The sequence below is a fragment of the Psammomys obesus genome, unplaced genomic scaffold (assembly GCF_907164565.1).
Source record: "Psammomys obesus unplaced genomic scaffold, mPsaObe1.curated_primary_1811, whole genome shotgun sequence".
Taxonomy (NCBI): domain Eukaryota; kingdom Metazoa; phylum Chordata; class Mammalia; order Rodentia; family Muridae; genus Psammomys; species Psammomys obesus.
Genome location: NW_026596040.1, coordinates 31,865,435 through 31,887,460, shown reverse-complemented (window position 1 = coordinate 31,887,460; position 22,026 = coordinate 31,865,435). Strand labels below are relative to the sequence as shown.

The window sequence follows — 22,026 nt, the reverse complement described above, 5'->3', positions numbered from 1 at the left end:
ATATAAAGGTCCTCTTTCCTTATTGCTGACTAGACTTTTGAATATGGAGACTGGGCTTTATAATACATTCTTCGACCCTCTAATATCTTCAAGAAGACTGGAACGTTAAAAAGGTGCTGGAAGATCTTATTCTGTTCAGAATCACCTTTACGTATTTCCGTGCTTGTTCCTCAGGTTTCTATTAATATAGAGCAAATACCTGCAGTAACTCAACTATGAAGAGGAAAGACTCTCTCACTTACAATTTCAGAGCTTTCAGTCTCTGGTAGCCTGGCCCTGTTGCTTTGGGTCCACAAAAGCGTCATCAGTCATTGTGGGAGTACATGAGAGAAGAGTCTGGCTCACCTAATGCCAGACAGGAAGTTGAGAAAAGCCAAGAAGAGAGTGGCTTCCCAAGTTCTCCTCTAAAGTTACATTTCCAACCACTTCACTTCCTTTTAAGTGTTCTCTCACACCTCTGTAGCCCCACCAGCTGGCAGCCACATCTTTAATACCTTTGAGTAACAGTTAAGAGCCAACCCACAGAGCATCTCCTTTCTATTTATGGGGGCACACAAGAGAAAGGAGATCCCACGAAAAAGAAGAATAATCAAAAGGACTCCTGGAAATCTTCACAGCTTTTCTCTTTGGTGGTACCCTAAGTAGCGTCCATATTTGCTGCATCTCTCCTGATACACAAATATTAGTTCTTTACAGACACCTGTGGAATTCCTCCATTTCCCAACTCTATCAGCTCATGGCTGTCCCAGCCAACTCATGTGTCCCTGCTGCCTGAAAGTATGTAGTCCATTTCAGCAAGAGGACCCAAACCTGAGTGACATCCTGTATGCCCACTCAAGCCACAAGAAGGTCCAACATCCTTGCCAAGACCAAACCGTAAAAGAGCTTACACTTCTGTGGGCCTTGTCTCTTCTGTTGCCACTCACTATGTTTAGACAGACACATGAGAGGTCAGCAAGGCCACTGCTAGGAAAGGCTTCCCTCCATCTGTAGAATGAAAGGAAAAAGAATTTTCTTGCAGGAACCTCTATCCTTTTCAAAGGATTCTTCCTGCAGCTTAATTCTGGACTGGGCACCAGGGACAGCAGAATGCCTTTGCCTCCCAGTACAAGGGTCAGTGGTTGCCTATGTGTCTAAAGAAGGCTTCTTAAGGACTTCCAGGATACCACTACCCCCCATCTCTTTACTGAGAGGACCAGTTAGACTAGTTCTATGCCTCTCAATAAGAGCGAAGGGGGTCTTGACCCCAGCAGTGACTGTTTGTTTCAGAACAAGAGAGAACACGGTGTCTATTTGTCCTTAACATAAGGACGGCATTGCTTACAGGGAAAGGAACTCTAGACTTCTTTCTTTGCTTTTCCTTTTCAATGTTTTGTTTGTTTGTTTGAGAATGGGTTCATGTTTGCCAAGCATGCCTCAAAGTCCCAGTGTAGCCAGTGGACCTGTTTCCTCTAATTCCTCAGTGCTGGGGAAAAGCACTGTCCTGGGTTCATGCTAAAGTTTCTGATGAGGCGATAACCACATGAGGAAAGGACTGTAGTTTATGCTATAAGTCTCATAGTCTACACGTTATTTCAAAGTTAGTACAGTAGGTTAGTACAGTCGGTTTGTACAGTTTGTATGGTTGGTTAGTACCGTGGTTTCATGGTCAGAACTGTAGGTTTCAGAGTCTGTGCTCTGGTTTTCCTGGTCAGTACTTAGTTTACATAGTCAGGACTTCAAGTCACATAGTCAGTACTGTAGGTTACACAGTCACTGCTGTAGTTCAGGGGTTCTCAACTTTCCTAGTGCTGAGACCCTTTAAGACAGTTTCTCATGTTGTGGTGACCCTCCAACAATACGATCATTCCATCGCTACTTCATAACTAGAATTTTTCTACTGTATTGAATCGTAACGTAAATATCTGGTACGCAGGATATCTGACATGTCATCCCACCCCATAGATGGTCATGACCCACAAGTTGGGAACCACCATGTAGTTCACATGGTCAGTGTCATTCACTGTTGTCATTTCTATGACTGCTACCGTAGGTTACCTAGTCAGTACAGTGGAGACACAGTACTGGACCTTACACAGGTAGTACTATGGTTTATATAGTTAATCCTGGATTTGAGTGTTGGACTGAAAATCCTCCAACCCTCAAATCCGTGCTAAAAGTACAAATTTTCAATGATTTGTTCTAGTAATTTTATAGAAGGTGTTAGCTTCTTCTCTGCATATAAAATTAATTCTGAATAAACTCAAAAATCATACACAATATTTGCATTTCAGCTACAAAAAGAGAAGTGAATTTGCCACCAGCTGAATTAATATAGAGTGTTTTTCATTAAATAACAATTTTCATTTGTTTCCTTTCTCATTTCTTCTATCCCTTGTACCCCTTGTCCTTAGTTGACTTAAACAAAACTGATTTTCCCCCAACCACACATGCGGAATGTCCTAGTAATGTACTTTATAGTAACCACTATGGCAGAAGTCATGATGCAGTGATGGCCCTCTCCTCCAAATAACGGGCTTCAAATTTTATCCTCTCGTTAAAAGTCACAAAAGAGAAAGAAAGTCAAGAGTTTGGATCTGCCCTATCTCCGTATTTATACACAGAATTTGCTTTCTAGAAATGCAACCCAGTACAACACCCAGCCCGAAAATCCTTAGAATTGATCATGAATTTTCATATCTCATGCATACAAAAGTATATTTCAACATTGGCACATTTGTTTATTTGATTTTTGAAAAGACACTAAGCTTATCGAAAAACCTCATTTAAAACTTAACTTTTATTATTTGGTATTAATTATATACATGTTAACTGAAGGTTTTATGTAAATTTTCCAACCCCGTTTGGACCAAAGCTGAATAATATATAAAATATCCTCCTTAGAATGCCCAGACGTTGTTACCTGCTCTGGGCTGGATAGGTGCTGGTCAAGTGTCTTGTTGCGTGTTCTATGCTTGGTAGATGGTGATCGTGGGAAGTGCTGGGAAGTTAAGCAGTGTGGCCTAGCAGAAAGATGTCTTTGTTCATTAGAAAACTGCTTTCCAAGGCTAAGTTGGGATCTAGGCCTTTTCTCTTTTTCTTCCCCTTCCAGCTCTGGGGTTTATGTCACCACCTGCTTTAGAAATAGTGTTCTGCCTCTCCACAGTGCAAACGCAACAGGGAAATTAAGTACAGACTCAAACCTCCAAAGCTGTAAGACTATTAACTTTTCTCTTTGTAAGTTGATTATCTGAGGTATTTGTTACAGTGGTAGAAAGCTAACACACACCAAATAGAAAAACAAAACAAACAAACAAACAAACAAAAAAACCTATGATTCAAAAATTGTAGCACAAACAGATTTTGGTAAACTTCTTATTATACAAATATAATCCTAAACAGCTCATTTATAGAATTAAAATGTAGCTTCAGAATCAGAAATATAAAATCACCGACACCTAAGAACATTGAATGGTTTATCTGAAAACCAGGGAATTATTTGCTTCTGAATCTAGAATTACTTTTTTTCTTATTTACTTATTTATTTATTCATTTATTTATTTGTGAGAATTAAGATGTGTAGTAGATACTTTTCTTGTTTTTAGTTCCACTTGTTAAATGTTATTTTAAATAATAAACAGGAGAAAATAATTTAATTGATTTTGTGTATTTCCTATTGCTTATTCTTCTTCCAATTTTTGGGAGATTCCTGTATTATTTATATTGACTTATAGAAAATGAATTGCCATTCCATCAGGATTAAAGTGCTAGGGAGAAATTAGTTTATTATATCACAAAGTTAATTAATTTTATCATAAAATAATCTGACTTCACAATTATTTTTAAAGTACAGTTTACTATGGCAACTTCTTCATCACCGGCTCACTTGAGATTTGACAGTTTTGTTACTTAATCTTTCAGCATCAGAAAGCCCTAACATTTCTTTGGCCTCTCTGGTTGCTGATGGAAATCCCACTCTCATTCACAGCTCATCACTATACATGAACTAGGTTGCTTTCTTCTCACTGGCTCAAAATATGGTGTTATTGTCTCTGATTTTTCAAGAGTGTATCAATACAGCGATGTGTCTGGCATAGATTTTGCTGATTTTACTATAAATTTTTATATTTTTCAAAATTCTAGATATAATGTCTGTTGCTAAATTTGGGAAATTTTTACCTTTAGATATTTGTCAGCTTCATACTGCTTTTCACCTTTAATTGCATTTTTACAATTTGGGGGGGGTGTTTTGTTTTTTTGTTTATTTGTTTGTTTGTTTTTCAAGACAGGATTCTCTGTGTAATCTTTGCTGTCTTAGGCTTGTTTGTCGACCAGGCTGGTCTCGAACTCACAGAAATTAGCCTGCCTCTGCCTTCCTGAGTGCTGGAATTGCAGGTGTGCACAGCCACACCCAGATATTTTTTCATTGAATTTTTAGATACCAGGTTTTCTCCAGGGGACAGGTAGTTCCTTTTCCATTATTTCCTAGAATTAATGGTCTTTGCGTGTACCAACACCCCTCAATGTACGCACTTGGCACTTTTGGTAAAATCATGTGGCTGTGACTGTGTGGGTTATTTATGGGTCCTGCATTCTGGTCTGCATATTTGTTTTTCTGCTGAGAGCAAAGGCCAGAGAGTTTTCCGTACTTACTGTGGCTCTGAGGTGTACTTTCAGGTCAGGTGTGATGATGCCTCTGGCTTTGTACTTTCTTTTTTTTTTTTTCCTCTTTTTTATTATCTTTTTTATTTTATTTTTTTAAATATTAGTTACAGTTTATTAAGTTTGTATCCCAGCTGTAGCCCGCTTCCTCATTCCCTCCCAATTGCACCCTCCCTCTCTCATCTCCTCCCTGTCCCTTTCCAAGTCCACTGATAGGGGAGGTCTCCTCCCCTTCCATCTGACCCTAGCTTATCAGGTTTCTTCAGGACTGGCTGCAGTGCTCACCTCTGTGGCCTAACAAGGCTGTTCCTCCCTCAGGAGGGACGGGGAGAGAAGGTCAAAGAGCCTGCCATTGAGTTCATGTCAGAAATAGTCCCTGTTCCACTTACTAGGGTACCCACTTGGATACTGAGCTACCATGGGCTACATACGAGCAGGGGTTCTAGGTTATATCCATACATGGTCCTTGGTTGGAGAAACAACCTCATAAAAGACCCCTATACCAGATATATTAGATCCTTGTGGAGCTCCTGTCCTCTCCAGGTCATACTAACTCCTCCTTCTTTTATATGATTCCCTGCATTCTGCCCAAGGTTTGGTTATGAGTCTCAGCACCTGCTTTGATACACTGCTAGGTAGAGTCTTTCACGGGCCCTCTGTGGTCGGCTCCTGTCCTGTTACTCATTTTCTCCTACTTCCAATGTCCATCCTATTTGTCTTTCTAAGTGAGAACTGATCATCTTACCCCGGGTCCTCTTTCTTGTTTATCTTCTTTAGGTGTACAGATTTTAGTGTGTTTATCCTATCTTATAGGTCTAGCACCCACTTATATGTGAGTATATACCATGTGTGTCTTTCTGCTTCTGGTTGCTATTAGATCAGGGTACTTTTATCAAATCTGCGAGATTTTCTGGTACAGTAGAGTCTTTTAAGTATAAAAATCAAATCACATACATATAGGACCTTTTTTGACTTAGAAGGTATATTTGTTTGTATATTTTTTCATCATTAATTAATTTATTTTTTAGGTCAAGACACGGAGGAAGCAGGGAGCTCCATGTCCACTCTGGAGAGGTCCCTTGCAGCACGCCGGGCTACCAGGGCCAAGCTCATGATTCCCATGGAGGCCCAGGCCAACAATCCTGGTGAGTATAATTTGGTGTCAAAATGTAAAAGAAATTAAAATGCTTTCTATAAAGCATTGTTTCTATAAATATGAAATCACCCGAAATAATTGCCTTTTATGTGATTGTTATAAGTGATTAAGAATAGCTGAAGATTATCACAAGCCCTATCATTTATAATTATCAGTCATGGTCATTACTATGTAATTATATCCTTGAAATGTCACTGTTAATAAACAGAGGGCTACAATTCCAGAAATAATTTTCAATAATATGAATTTCTGTTTTAAGAAGGACATTTGAAATGTCCATTGATGTCATTGATCTGATTCTATCATCATCACCATAGCTTAATTTTTCCTGCTTTCCTGTGTCCAATTTTCATGATTTCACAACCCAGCTCTCCTGAATCGCGTGTAATCAGACAGCTACTTAGTAACCCTCCTTCTTGGAGGGTTCCATATCCCTCCTACCTTCACTGAGGAAATTGGCGTCTGGGGATCACTTCCTTTCCAATTACCTCCATGATCAATCTTGGTAATTACACTGTTCGTGCAGATAATCCATTTGATTCCCTGAACTGTTAGCTCTTCATGGTACCTGCAATGATACTGGCTCCTTCCCACCTCAATTCATCAATTCCATGTCACACTAAAGCAACTCATGGTGTCAGTTTCCATCATTCTTCTTTCTATCTCCTTATTAATAGTTTTTTTCTCACATATTTTATTGCCCCATGCCAACAGTGTGTGCGTATGAGACTGCCAATCCATTAACTCCCCCACAATCTCTCTGCACCCATCTCCCATAGTTCTCATTGTTCCTTTGTTTTATTCATTTTATACCTCATCTGCTTTGCTCCTCCTTCCTAACTTTATTCATTCAAAAAGAAACACAAGTGCAACCACAGTCAAATTAGTAATGCCACCAATTCGTACCTCAGCCCCTAGCTATAGAATGTGTCTGGAGAACAATACCCAGCTGCCTTCTGGGTATGTTGGATCACAAGTCTGAGGTTAGCACTCATCTGAAAATGCTACTGCATTTCTTCAGCTGTTTGTTATTTCATATATTAAGATGAATGTCACACTTATTCTGATTTTTCAGAGTTAAGTACCTGCTCATCAGTCTTAACTATTCTTAACTATTTAATATTCCTTAGACTAAGGGGTGCTGTTCAAAGTATCTGCCTAACAGGCATAGAGGTTTGGCTTCAGTCACCAACACCATAACCCAAGAATGGAAATAATAACTATCACCACCATTGTCTTGTTCTTATCACCAAAGAAAGAACTGTTGAGAAAATGGCACTCCTGTCATTATGCCCATTCCCATTGGTGTGCTTATGTGACTATCTGAGGATCGTGTGGCCAGCCCCATCTCTCCTGTATGACTTTACTCTGCTTATCTCTTTCCCATCAACTTTCCTCCTTACTATTCTTTGCAGTGGGCATGTAGACATTTACCTTTTGTCCTAATCTGTATTTTTTCACCACCAATGAACACTCCAGCACTCACTTGCACAGAAGATATAAAAGTATCCTTATATTCTTCTTTCAGATGCTTTGATTGTGTCTTCATAACTCATTCTTTACTGAAACTGTAGTATCTGCAGTGTTACTTTTCTTTTATTGTGATCAAACCCGGTGACGAGGAGCAACTTATAGAAGGAAGAGTTTATTTGTGCTTATCATTCGAGGGTTAGCGTCCATAGTGGCCAGGAAGGCATAGCCGCAAGTGGTCCGAGTAGGAGGCTGAAAGATCACATGTCCATTGACACACACAAAGCACAGTGAGCAAAATGGAAGCAGGAAGAATCCATGAACTTCACAGCCTGTCCCTAGTGACATGCTTCCTCCAGGAAGTCAGACCCCTTAAACTTCCCAAATAACACCCACAAAAGGCAACCAAGTGTTCAAATGCCAGGGCCTTTAGAGAATATTTCTCATTTAAACTAACACAGTGGCCATATTTCATATATTTCATATGGCCATATTGTCAGTTTATCAAGGCTATCTTACCAAATACTCAACTCTCAGCTAAATATGGCTTAAATTCCTGTGTTGGGTAGGGGAGGACAGGGAGAATGGAAGATGAAACAACAGAAAACAGAAAAAAGTGAGATAGGGCTCCTATTTAGAGCAGATGCCTCTATCTATGACAATAACCACTGAAATAACAGTGCCTACAGCCATAATGTGATACAAATGTGGATGATCCTAAATTGTATCTCCACCCTCACCTCTTCCCAGAACCCACCTGAACTCTTTTATCAACTGTCCACTCAGCTTCTCCAGATAGCTAATGGATCCCTTAGCTGTGATCAAATCAGTGACTTCAGTTTTCAGTAATTCCCTTTTGACATCTGAAGAATGGATTATAGAGCAGTTTTATCTTCTGGTTTCCAGAAATGGCTGCTCTGTCCATCATTTACTCTCACCAGAAACGCTACTTTCATGCTTCTATTTTGTTTCCGATATTTTAGTGTTGTTTTTTAAAAATTATTTTTATTAATTATAGTTCATTCACTCTGTATCCCCGCTACACCTTCCTTCTTCCCTCCCAATCTCACCCTCCTACCTTCTTCCCCACCTGTGCCCCTCCCCAGTCCACTGATAAGAGAGGTTCTCCTGCCCTTCCCTCTGATCCTAGCCTATCAGGTCTCATCAGGACTGGATGCAATGTTTCCTCTGTGGCCTGGTAAGGCTGCTCCCTCCTCAGGGGAAGGTAATCAAAGAGCAGGCCAATCAGTGTGACAAACTCATCAATGTATCAGATCAGAGGGTGTTCCTACCTGTTAGACCTTAAGCTCACGCCAAGCAAGACTGATCACTAACTCAGCAGAGAGCTACACCCAACAAAGTTTTATGTGCTTTCAAACATCAGAACAGATATGGATGATGTGATAAATGCCTTTCAAGGCACTTCAACTAGAAATGATGGCTCCGTTTTTCATATTTGAACAGCAGTGTTTATAACACTTTGTGACATTATTACAAGGAGTTCTACCATCTATGCTTAGGTATTCAAGTCAAAATTCTCTCTTCTTTAACACTTTGTGAGTAATTTCGCAATAGGGAAGCAATGTGCCTAGTTCATCTTCATATTCACATATTGTATGGCCTAGCACCTTGCAAAAATTGGTGCTCTCTAAATATTTGTCACCTAAATGACTGAAAATATATGTGAATTAAAAGGATGCCACCCTTGTGTTTGTAACAGATTAGTGTCTGAGGTCTCATTTTTTTTTTTTAATCAAGAATAAAGAGAAGATCTGGTAAATTTTCTGGTGTACTAAAGTCAGTTGAAATTGTTTCTACCTATGAATAAATGGAGTTTTAAAGGAAGGTAAATCAAATGAAATTAATAAATATTAAGAACTTTTGATTGTTACTCACATGGTAAAAGCTTAATAATTATAATTTTATTTAGTCCTCACAGTATTATCATGGGTTGAGACTATCCTGGCTGCACACAGTGGAAATAGCCCTGGACTGCTTGAGGGCCATTCTCCAGTACAGAACTGTAAATGTTCCGAATCTCTAGGGTACAGTGATTCTTCCTAGATAAACATGGCTTTCAAGACTGGCACTATCAACCTCCTTTTGAGAAAAAAATTTAAAAAGTTTTTTAAAGTATGAGATCAAGTTTATGAGCATGGAATTAATCCTGGTGCCAATCCTATGCTCATTTTATGAAATTTTGTCTGATTCATGTTCTTACCTAGAGTGTGGAGTTTCTCTTTGCCTAATATAACAAATCTTGTCTTATTTTTAGTATTTTATTCTCCACCAATAGGACCCCCACAATGACCCACAACTGACTTTGCTATTATTATTTTAATTTTCTAATATTTCAAGCTACTAAATAGTTTAAAATTTACTAAGATGTCTTGGTCAATTTATTCCATTCGGGGGTACATTCAACTTTTGTAGATAAGTACAAATAAGATAATTTTGTGTAAATGCATGATATATAGTTATCAAAGACCGTTTTCTTCTGCAGCACATTTGTTACCATGAACAAATGTGCTACAATATATTAATATCACACAATAACATCCATAAATGAATAAAGTGATAAGACTATATGGAGCACTTCAAAGACACGGTGTTTTTGCAGGCATAAAGAGAAACCGAATAGGTGTGCATTGCTCATTTTTTGTAAAGTTTAAAGACAAGGAAAGCGATCTGTGGTCTTAGAGCTCCCAAGGGCAGTCCGCATTGAAAGGAGTTTATGATTGACGGTAAGGAGCAATACAAAGGCTTCGGCTGATATTCTCTTTCTTGTTCTGGATGGCAAAGTAATAGACATATCACTTTAGAAAGTCATGAATCACCATGATTAGCATGGTCCAGCTTTTCAGTAGGTAGCTTATACTGCAGTGAGAAATAATACCACAACTACACAGATATTCTTTTATTTATTTTGTTTTCTCTTTTATTTTTTAATATTAGTTACAGTTTATTAACTTTGTATCTCAGCTGTAACCCCTTCCCTCATTTCCTTCCAATCCCACCCTCCCTCCCTCATCTCTTCCCCTCCACCCTCCCTCCCTCATCTCCTCCCTGCCTCTTTCCAAGTCCACAGATAGGGGAGGTCTCCTCCCCTTCCATCTGACCCTAACTTATAAGGTTTCTTCAGGACTGGCTGCAAAGTCCTCCTCTGTGGCCTAGCAAGGCTCCTCCTCCCTCAGGGTGCGGGTAGGTCAAAGAGCCTGCCATTGAGTTCATGTCAGAAATAGTCCCTGTTACCCTTACTAGGGTACCCACTTGGATACTGAGCTACCATGGGCTGCATCCTAGCAGGGGTTCTAGGCTATATCCATACATGGTCCTTGGTTGGAGAAACAGTCTCATAAAAGACCCCTGTGCCCATATAATAAGATAGGATAAACATACTAAAATCTGTACACCTAAAGAAGATAAACAAGAAAGAGGACCTGGGGTAAGATGATCAATCCTCACTTAGAAAGACAAATGGGATGGAAATTGGAAGTAGGAGAAAACAAGTAACAAGACAGGAGCCTACCACAGAGGGCCTCTGAAAGACTACGTAGTAGTGTATCAAAGCAGATGATGAGACTCATAACCAAACCTTGGGCAGAGTGCAGGGAATCATATGAAAAAAGGGGGCATTAGTATGACCTGTAGAGGACAGGAGTCCACTAGATATTCTTTTAAATACTGTCACATTGACTCATTACTCATTGCCTGCAAACTTCGCTTTCATGAAGTTATATCCAACAAAAGGAAATTACTTCACTATGTGACCATAGTCAATTTGAGAAAAAATTTATAAGCATATGATAAATAAAATATTTTATTTCCATCTATTGTGATTGACAAAAATATCAGATAACATTATAATGCTAAAATTTGTAAGCTGGCCCTCTGGCAGAGTTGTGAATTCATTCAGAACAGTACATATATTTACCGGTGGCCCTTCTGCATTTACTTGAATTTTAAACTCTGTTTTAAACTCTGTTACCAAGTTAAAAAAAAATAATCAAACTATAACATTATTCCAATTTCTAGGCATATATCAAGATGGTTGCTATTCTACTTAGCAAATCTTTTTTTTCCTGAGATTACTTTTTTCCCTTCACATTTCTTACCATGTTTATTAGTTACAAATTATTATAAAACACCATTACCAAAAGTGACCTATAGAAGAGATTTTTTGCTTACAGGTCTAGAGAGAGAGAGAGTCCCTAAAGTCAGGTGAGGCATGGCAACAGGATGGTGGAACCGGAGGCTGAGAAGAAACTTGAAGTATACAAGACTTCAGGAACTTTCATCCTTATGACATACTTCCTCCACCAAAGCTCCACCTCCTGAAGTTTCTTCTGTGATCTCCTCCAAATAGAAACATGAAACCAAATGTTTAATCATTAGAGGAAGATTTATCATTCAAACCACCATACCGTGCTGTCAAAAAAAAAAAAAAAATATATATATATATATATATTACTTATTAGATAAAACAATTTAATCTTATATTGTGTTTGATGTTTTAACAAAATTTAGAAATAATTGTATTTAATTTTATGGGTGAGCAAAATATACTTATTCCTCAAAGAGTACACCTCTCTTAGTTGAAAATACTAGGTGTCATTATTACAAATTAACCCCAAGTAATTATCAGCTTAGTCCACCGACGACAATGTGAAAACATACTGAATGTTCAAATGGTTGGCTCCCCAGGATCGTGTCTCTCCCCATAACATTTAGGCATAAGGCAACAATTTTTACAGTAGCTGAAGTAGTATTTTCAACGTCATTTCTACTAGATTGAAAGTAGTTATAGCACCAAATTAAGAGGATTAGCTATAAATTTCTTAAAATTTTACAGGATTAAGAAGTATCATGTGATTGCTTTTACATCAATCAGACTGTTAATATAGAGATGGGAAGTCAAAGACATGTGAGTGGGGACTTTCCAGAATAATACTAGTAAGAGTGAGTTCTGTGAGACTGTGGTAAGGGAGAAATTAAGTTTGTGATATTGTTTACTGATGGTCTCAGCTGAATAAGGCTTAACCTTTAGAGTTGTCCCAAATGTTGCAAGGGTTAGGGAGTGACCTTCTGAACATTAACACCAGTAATCTTTGATGTAGACTGAAGTCAACTAGGGAAAAAGAGGTAAGCATCTTCTTTTTTTCAGTGGGAAAGTTTTGTTGTTTTGTTTTGTTTTTTTTTTGTTTTTGTTTTTAACATCTCTAGAACTGTACTATAGGATGTGACTGTACATGTGGTCATTTCCCACTCACTTTCTTCTTAAACTTTGGAGTAGAGGAGACTAGGGTCTAGGAAGAGTGTGCTTTGAAGCAGATGACCCGTGAGATCACATCAGTAATACAACTCTATTGTTTTAATATAAGACAATTTGTTGGACAAAATCTTCAATTTCTTTCATGTTTTCACTTTCCATATGAGTATTTTAGAAGAAACACAATGGAAAGGAACCTTTAATATAAGAAAAGGTACCTCAGAAATAGCATAGGGTATGGTAAAAAGAATCAGACAAAGGAAGTCCTACAGTTTTGTTGTATGAGAGCTTCGGGGCCACTTAGTGACTCTCAGCTTTCTGGAACATTCATCAAGAGACTGTACTCTCCAGATCCATCACCATCTGCCCCGCAATTTACCAACAGTGACTTGGAGAAGCTGTTGAAAAGTGAAATAGAGCTACAAGAAAAAAAATGAGATTTTTCCAAAATAGAATTCTATTGGTTCTATCTACAGTATCACTAAAGACCTGGTCCTACACAAATAGACACCAGGAAGAAGTCTCCTATAGCAGGATAAAGAACCCAGCTTCTGGGATATTTAAAATGAACTGGGAAGCCTTTTTATTTTTGATCTGTAATTTTATAGTTATTATATTTGGAGATATCAATCCCCATTTGATACATACCCCTATATTCAAAACTCTTAGAAATCTGTGTATTTTAGGGCAATACCGTATTAGAAAGAAAGCCCTTCATTTGAAATTCTTAATAGATAAACATAAAGGAAGTGGGAGACGATGGGGGTCTTAGATTGCACTACCCTATGATGTAACTACGTCTCAACACATCCTGTGGCAGACAGCAACCAGTGGCTCCATAGCACACGCTACCTTGTGAAAAGTGTCAAAAGTACACTAGGAGTGGGCCAGTCTTTCCTTAGCTCAGATACGAAAATCCCATCTTTTGAATGCGGGTTTGGTTTAGTCATCCTAATTCTAGTGTTTCTCTTTCAGTGGGGAAACAGCTTTCCTTCTCCCCTCAAAATCGCTTGTGGTCACAAGGCCTTCAGGTTCAAACATGAATTAAAACACACATCTTCACTAAGGTGTTCCTTTTAAAAGTGTAAAGCAAGATGTTGTTGTTTTTTGTTTTTTGTTTTTAAAGCACTTAATTTATACTAAATGCAGTCTATGATGGGCGTGCTGAAGGCCTGAAAATTAGTAACTATAACCAATGTTTACATCTCTAACTCCTGACCCCACTGTTTTACACTTCTCTGTGGATAACCTCTGAACCATTACAACTGCACTGGACTGTTGGCACTGACACCCTCTCTATTCCACAGCTGAGGAACCTAGCATATCTTAAATGATTTGCTTAAGTTGATATATTATCATCTATACTAAATACCCACATAAATGATATTCATTCATCTTACCTATTTTTTTTCTGAGTGTCAGGAAGCAAGAAAGTTTAATTAAATGATTCTGGCTCAGAGACACAAACCATCTTAGGCCTTCCTCACAGACTGCTGGGCTAAGGGTCCCAACCCCATAATTCTACTTCAATAATTCCCCCCATAATTTGGCCAGCATTACCTAAAGACATGACACATGCCTTCCGCAAACCTACCTGCAATGACCGAGAAAGAGTGGGTGAGTGTGCAAGGGTGGAAGAAAGACAGAAATCCTCCTAGCCTAGTCTTAAAAATGACAACCACTTCTGCCACAACTCTACTGGTTTCCAGTCAAACACGGTATGATACATGCAGAACCTGAAGGAAGTTACCACAGAGCAGGGGTGATGGGTATCCCCTTAGATATAGCATGTAAGACTCACTAACCAGTTGCAAAGCTCCATACCAAACCCAGATAGTTGAACGCAAGTATTTGGCTTTTTTGCCAACATGTTCAGGATAACAACAAAACAGGCATGTGTGAGCGTATGCAGGCAATTGCCATCTGTGATACTTTATTATCAATGAATATCTGAACATGTGAAGTAGGTAGAAACAGGACAATCAACACTGAATGTTCAAATGTACCAGATTATATATAGGTCATTGCTGAAACATTATCATAAAAAGAGGCAGCATGAGAAATAGTTTTATTGAAGGTCCTTCCCTCGAACATATTATTTTTGCTGTTGTATTTCCCCCTCTCTTCCCTAAGCAAATCTCTCACTTCTGCCATGTATCATGTTGAGAAATATACAGAGAACATTTAGTTCTTAAAACTTATGGCATTAAATTCAAGTCTTCACATTGGAGTTTCTGTAAGTCGCGCTTAGTGATAACATTTTAAAGATGGTTGTAAACGTTTCCAAATGACATCGTGCCTGTTCATGGAGCTATGTATTTGGTGAGGAAATTTCTACTTGAAAAACTCCCTGTGCATTGGTGTCAGACATAAATTCAGTTGCCAGCAAGCTGTGTCAGAAGAGACTTCTTGTTATATTTGGCCGCAGAGTAGAGATTTATTGAAACTGAAAGATGGTATTACTCTTTGAGCTGTTGTACATAAACACAGCAGTGTAGTGATGCTAGAAACTCTGTGTGTGTCTGTGTGTGTGTGTATGCATACATATGTGTACAAGTGTATAAATGCTTCTGTCTCTGAAAACTAATATTTTGTGGTAACAAAATAAAAGAAATAGCAGTAAATAATATTTTATTCAACTTATTTAAAATTTGTATGATCTTATACACACGCACACATATACACACAAGATTTAACCCAGAGATTTCCGCATGCGAGTTAAGCAGACTACCACTGAGCTACACAGTCCACAGTCTTCTCTTTACTTCTTTATTTTGAAACAAGCTCTCACAGTATTGCCCAGGAAGGTTTTGATCTCATTCCATAGGCCAGACTGGCCTTGAATTTGAAGTCCTCAAGTCTCAGCTTCCTGAGTAGCTGATGTTACTGATGTGGACTTCCAGGTTCCCACTGGGATGATATTTTTGTCCCAGTTGTCTTACAAGTAAGGTCAACAGCTTCTGGTACCTTCTAGGACAAACCATTGGGGCTAGTGAGACAGGTTGGCAGTGAAGAGTTTGTGCTGTTCATGAAAAGGACTCAAGCTCAGTTCCCAGCACACACACATAATGTGGCTCACAAAAGCCTGTACCTAAAGGTCAAGGGGAATCTGATGCTCCGGTTCCTGTGGGCACCAGCACTTGTATACACACACCAACACAAAGATGCACACACAAACAGAATGCAACAACATAGCAAAAGTCTTCTGAATAATGAACGAAACAATGATCAAAACACGTTAGAACAAAAGCCACGATTCCCTGAATGTCCTAGCCTGTCCCAGGAATTAAGACAATAAGCATTTTGACAGGCAAAGCACATTAAATGTATTATTTATCATAACGTTTATTGTTTGAAAAATCTCTCAACCATGGTCAGTAGCCTAAGTGTAAAGCCAACATCATCAGCCATTAAAAGACTGGGCGTTAGAATGTAATTTCAGTCACTCTGAGCGTCTCAGTTTCTCTATGAAGATGCTATGGCTTGTTGATGTGTTTTCATTTCTCTATCCACCTTTATTTGTACCACAAGTCCCTTTTAAATCCCCTTTTTTCAAATGGAGTGTTCAATCTTTGCTCATAAATTATTTCTAGTATTAAAATAATTTAAAAGTATTGGTAGGAAGATATGCACGTGTGGTGGGAGGGATGCTGCCTGTATCTAAGGAGATAACCACTGCAGCAATAACAAGTAAAATAGTCAATGCAAATTAACTATCCGCCACCTATCAGCATTAATGGCTGATCAGTGGTTGTTCGATCAATAAATCAGATTTTAAGAAGAACAAAATGGACTACTTCAGACACTACAATTTTAAGCTGCATAAAAAACAAATTTTATACTTTATGCCCTTTTTTTTCAGAAATGCTTTCATTCTGGTTTTACTGATGTTACTATTAGTAGTATTGCTATGGTAACTGTTCACTCAAGGACATGAAATAATGCAACCGATGACCTCAAAAGTCTCCAGTGAGTTCAGATATCAAAATTACAAATACTACTCCAGAAACTTCTTTTTATTGCTCACCAGAAAAATGAGGCTTTTTCTGTCACTATTCTTTGAGAAACACAAAGATAACAAATTGTAACTCCCTTTTTTTGTGGCTTCCATCTGACTTTAAACTTATTCTTTGTTAGAAGTTTCTGTCATTTTAGCTTTGCCTTTTTTTTTCTAGAGACTGTCAGCATGTTTGTTTTGTATAATCACAACTTCCTCTATGTAGTAACTTTATTGGGATATTTTATTATCTATTATTCTCAAATTCTCTTTAAAGCTCTTTCTAAAATGATTTAGAAAATCTATGCATCTCCCCTCTACATTTCAACAATTTTTTGATGTACATTTATTTTTATTTCATGTGCATTGATGTTTTATCTGGCTCTCTTTTGTGGAACTGGACCTACAGGCAGATGTGAGCTGTCATGTGGGTGGTGGAGTTCAAATGCTAGTCCTCTGGAAGAGCAGTCGGTGCTTTTAGCCATTGAGCTATCTCTCCAGCCCCCGCCTCTCTATATTTTAAATTTAACAGTTTTAGTGCGTTGGTACAGCTTAAATTTCTGTATAAAATTGCCATTGATTTGCTATTCGCCATCGTCTTTCTAGGAAGTGCACAGGAGGCAGTCTCTTTAGCAAGGGTTTGCATTTCTTAGCGTTATCCTTGAACTAGTATCTACAATTCTCTGTTCCAACAGTCACATGAGAACGTCACGAATTCCTGTGGTTGAAGATCTTTTTTTCCCAACATAATGTTTTAATTGATTGTTTGGGGATTTCACATCTTGTGTCTCAATCATAGTCACTTCCCAGTTCTCCCTGTTCTGACCTTTGCTTTATGACCTAAAAAAGAAGACAACTCTTCTGTATCGTGGTGCAGTAGTAAACTAAAATTTGTTTAATAGTGACCTTATTAATAGAGTGAAGAATATGATTTTTTTTTTAAAAGAAAAGGCTTCCCTTTGGGTAATGTGCAAACATAGGCACATTGAATCCAGAGATTGCATTAGAATATAACTGCATAATCATTTGTAAAAAGGTAACTTTAATAGAATAGACTAGAATGTTCTACATGTTAGGTCTCAGACTCTGGCAAATGGCTGAAGTGCCTATTTAACATACCAAACCTGCCCCTGGCTGCCAGATGCTCTCTCCATCCACTGGCCTCTGTTACAGAGACCTCCTGTCTCACATATCCTGCCCCTACCTTAAGCCTTTCCAGCCCACCAACTGGGCCGAGCTGCTCCTTCCCCAGTTGCCTTTTCCTATGTAATCCAACCATTTGGCTACGAGGACAGGTAGGAAGTTTTGTTTGCCCTTTACTCTCCTGGTTTTCCAGCTCTCCCCTCTTCTCACATGGCTTACCCCAGGCTCTGGTTCAGTCTGGACTCTCCCAGATGCCTCTGCCTCTGGATATGCTCTCCCTTTTTATCAATGATAGACCTTCTCAACCACCTGGGAACAGTCATGTCCTTCCTTTTTATTTCTCTTTTCCATTCACTACCCAAACTAGCCATTCCAATAGCTGGCTTAAAGTCCATGTTTTGGTAAATAGAGACAAAAAATACTCATATTTTTATAAGGTGAATATCAAATGATAAAAACATTAAGGTTTACTAAAATTGTGAAATGATCTCATAAAACAATATAGTTGAATAACCTTTGAATAATGAAATTGAACAAAACTGTCTAAACATCAGAGATATCACACAAATGTTTTTCTGTGGGTTTCAGCCAATATAATCACACTGTTGTCATTCACAGGGAAAAGATAGATACTTGAATAGAGTGTGCACTCATCTGGACCACTTTGAGTGTTAGGACTGTACCTAAAGATAAACCCTGGTTCTGAGTATTGAGATTGTACTTGTGTTTATCTTTGCATTTTTGCCTCTTGACAGCAATAGACTCATTTACAAGATTAAATCACAATTCCCAACACCTCCCAATCACTCTACAGCATTCACTATTACAGCAGGACGCTTCTTTTTTCATGTTTCTCCTCGGAAGAGAGACTAAAACAAAATATCTGGAATACAAATGGAGTATTGAGGTACCTCTATCATGACTGAATTCTTTTCTCAGAGCCATGGCAAGTTTCACACTGGAAGGTGATATGCCATGATGTGGTGTTTTAAAAGCAGACCTTCTTGTCTATAACAAGAGGAAGTTTATGGAAAGAATTAAGAAAAATGTCAGTGATATCATGAAGAATATGTGTGGTGATTTGAACTTTAAAAAAATGTATTCATTTCCTTTAATGTTTGCTGCATGGATACATGGTTTTGTTTTTTTTTTTTTTTAATAACTAATGCTTTCTTTTGCAGCTGTTGTGAGTGCTATCCCTGTACCAACACTGGAAAGTGCCCAGTATCCAGGAATTCTCCCATCTCCCACTTGTGGATACCCACATCCGCAGTTCACTCTCCGGCCAGTACCATTCCCAACACTGTCTGTGGACCGAGGTTTTGGAACAGGAAGAAGTCAGTGTAATGCATTTTCCTTCTATATTATTGTCCAAAAATTATTAGTAACAGCAAGATCTCCTCTGTGTATCATCTTGATCTTCTTATTCTTTGGGAAGACTCATGTGTGACCCTGGTACAAGAACTTTTTTTTCTGTTCAACACACTTAATGTTTGGATGCTAGCAACATGCTCCTAGAGCCATGCCCAAGGACACTTTCAACAGCAGACACCACACCACAGAGATGATTCAATGACTACATATTACACAGTGGTCTAGTAAATGCTTTTAAACAACACCCTGCTAACCAGGAAGTTATAAACCAAATGGTGTCTTCAAATACATTTTATCTGGTAGTGTCTGTTAGCTAAATTGAACGATCTCTGCCTAGTCCCAGTGAACAACTATTGGATGAATCCTTAACATCCTTTAATTGCTTCAGTAATACTTTTTCAACTTCCGGAGTGGGTGTGGTTGCTAAAGCAAAATGTCGTTTACTAGAAAGAAAGCAAGTGTGGAGAGAGGCTGAAAGTTTCACATATATCCTGTGAGGTCTCCTGTGCCACTTGACCACCCCCCCCATCCTCGCTTTGAGCACAGCATCTTTCAATCGATTTTATGGCTTTCCTCTCTTAGTTAAGAACAGGTGACTCAGCAGCTCATGTGCACGCAGAGGTCTGGTAATAGATATGATAGCACAGCAATAAAATATACTCGTGAGCTAAGCTATATTTTTCCCAACTCAACAGGGGCAGCTCTAAGAAATCATAAATTGCCCAAATGTAGCAAGGTTAGAATTAAAAAGCATCAAAAATCTGCCAGGCGAGAATTAGATTCATTTCCCTTTTCTCACTGCATATCACATCTACAAAATAGAGTTGTGTGCTAAATCTCAGGGGGAAGAATTTCTAAAATCATAGTAAAGGAAGGGAAATGAGAGGCATGTAGGAATCCCTACAACTGGAAATTTCTGAATGTCAAAACAACTATGCATGGGAGACTGGTTTAAAAAAAAAAAATTCTTAGCCCACAAGTTCCTTCTTTGCTCCTGAAGTGAAGCCTCTTCATTTGATGATATTGTACCTCATACTTTTTTTATTCCAGCTGCATCTTAGTACTTTGAAGGACATTGAAGAGGAATGTGCAGGATGACTTAGCCCTGGTCCTCCTGGCATGTCTGATAGCCAAAGCTCACTGCTTTTATTATTAGAAATTATTTCTTTTTAGTACCTGTCTTCTTCACTTCCAATGTTTTGCAAGCATGGTCTACAAACATATTCATCTCATCTGAAAACACCCCTCCCCTCTTTTCTCTTGAGTTATGTAGCACATGGAATTGTCTCTTATTAGAGCCTGGAAAAAATATTCGAAAGTTAAATTTCAATGAAAAAAATACTGTTATTAATTTTTTGTCGATGATTAAAAGAAGTTTACTCTTCTAAAACTATTTTGGTAAAAAATGAAGTGTGAATAAAGGGCTATTTGGAAATTTTCTGTACCTTCCCTCGGGTTTTCTGTAAACTCCAAATGATGAAGTAAGTTAAAAAGTTAATCAATCAAAACATTTATATTCCCTAGTTGATTTTTGTTTTGATAGTCTTCGGAAATGATTTAGCAAATGAAGGCAATTCTATATTATAATGGAAAATATTTAACAGAACAATTGTGTGGTTATATAAACAATGCTTTCTTAGCAAAGTACTGTATAATTTTTGAACTTCATCCAAATTACCAGGCAATGAAAATTCTATCCCTGGCTATGACTTATAGATTGCTTTAAAATGTATATGTTCATTCATTCAGCAAGTAGTTTTCAACAAAATATATGCAATGCAAAAGAAATAACATCTAATGTGCTTCAAGCAATTGCCTGGAAAAGAAAAAGAATGAATAAATGTTTCCTTTTTGAAGGAAACAAAATATTCTCTAAATCACTGTCAATGATGGTTAACATCCAGCTCTTTGATATTGGTTCCTACATGCCTTTGAGAACACTAAACACACCTGTTCTCTCTCAGGCAGGAAATGCTCCATGGCTCTGGGTAGAACTGTTTCATTAGTGTCTTTGAGGATCAGAGAAAGGCACACAGAAAAAGACAAAGTTAATGTGGCCAAGTGTGGAGGCTCCACTTCTCCACAGTTAGTTCAAAGACCTGCAGGTTCTTAAGTCAGGAAATGCTAGCTCCTGCCCCCAAAGCCTGACATTTTCTGAAGTCATAAACAAAGCTGGAATTCTCTGCAGCTGTAAGGAAAGGGGAGTCTCAGAAAAAGAAAGAAAGAAAGAAAGAAAGAAAGAAAGAAAGAAAGAAAGAAAGAAAGAAAGAAAGAAAGAAAGAAAGAAATTTGCATTTGCATTCCACACATTTCCTGAATGATGGACAAATAATCTGTCCTGTGCAACTAGAGCTCCATTCTTATTACAACCCACAGATAAGTTGCTGCCCATGGAGATCAGCAATGGGCTCTGAAACTCTCCCAAACAGGTAGTCTTGGAGCTCCGTTTTTGTACATCGTAACAGTGCAGTGCTTCATTTCCCTCATCTATTAAATGAATCCATGGAAGAGAAGAGTAAGAGGTTTCCATTCTGTCATTGCCACAGTGAGAATGCTTCTCGGATTTACCCATGTGGTTTTTCTGATCCAGTTCCCCCACAAACTGGAAATTGACTATCAAATGGAATTCGTGCCAGATAAAATCAGGAGCTCCATGGAAGGGTTCATACATTATCCTAAGGGTATCCCAGGCTATGAAGAGCTAGGTTACAGAGGAATAGCTCATGATGTTGATCTTCTAAGATTAATGAATCAAATAGGTTCCAAGAGGAAGTACTGTGTCTCAGCATCTGCTTTGTGCTATTGTGGGCTATATTTCTATCAACGACTGCAGCTTTCAGATAGAAGAAAAATCCTCATTTCCATTTTTGCAGTATTTCTGCCAGTTATTCTGTAGCAAGTATTTTGTATGTTGACATTAATTATTATAAAGTACCTTGAGATTTGACTCCACCGTGTAATTGTATGCTATTTGTA

The 22,026-nt window shown here is 38.2% G+C and overlaps 1 protein-coding gene across 1 annotated transcript in view; it reads left to right on the top strand.

Annotated features, from left to right (window-relative positions):
* The window catches only part of Dcc (DCC netrin 1 receptor), a 727,907-nt gene that overhangs the window by 667,369 nt on the left and 38,512 nt on the right, over positions 1 to 22,026 (top strand). Inside the window, exons 25-26 of the mRNA XM_055622855.1 lie at positions 5,670 to 5,786; positions 18,858 to 19,019. Coding sequence (XP_055478830.1) covers positions 5,670 to 5,786; positions 18,858 to 19,019 — 279 coding nt within the window. The remainder of the gene's footprint in view (positions 1 to 5,669; positions 5,787 to 18,857; positions 19,020 to 22,026) is intronic.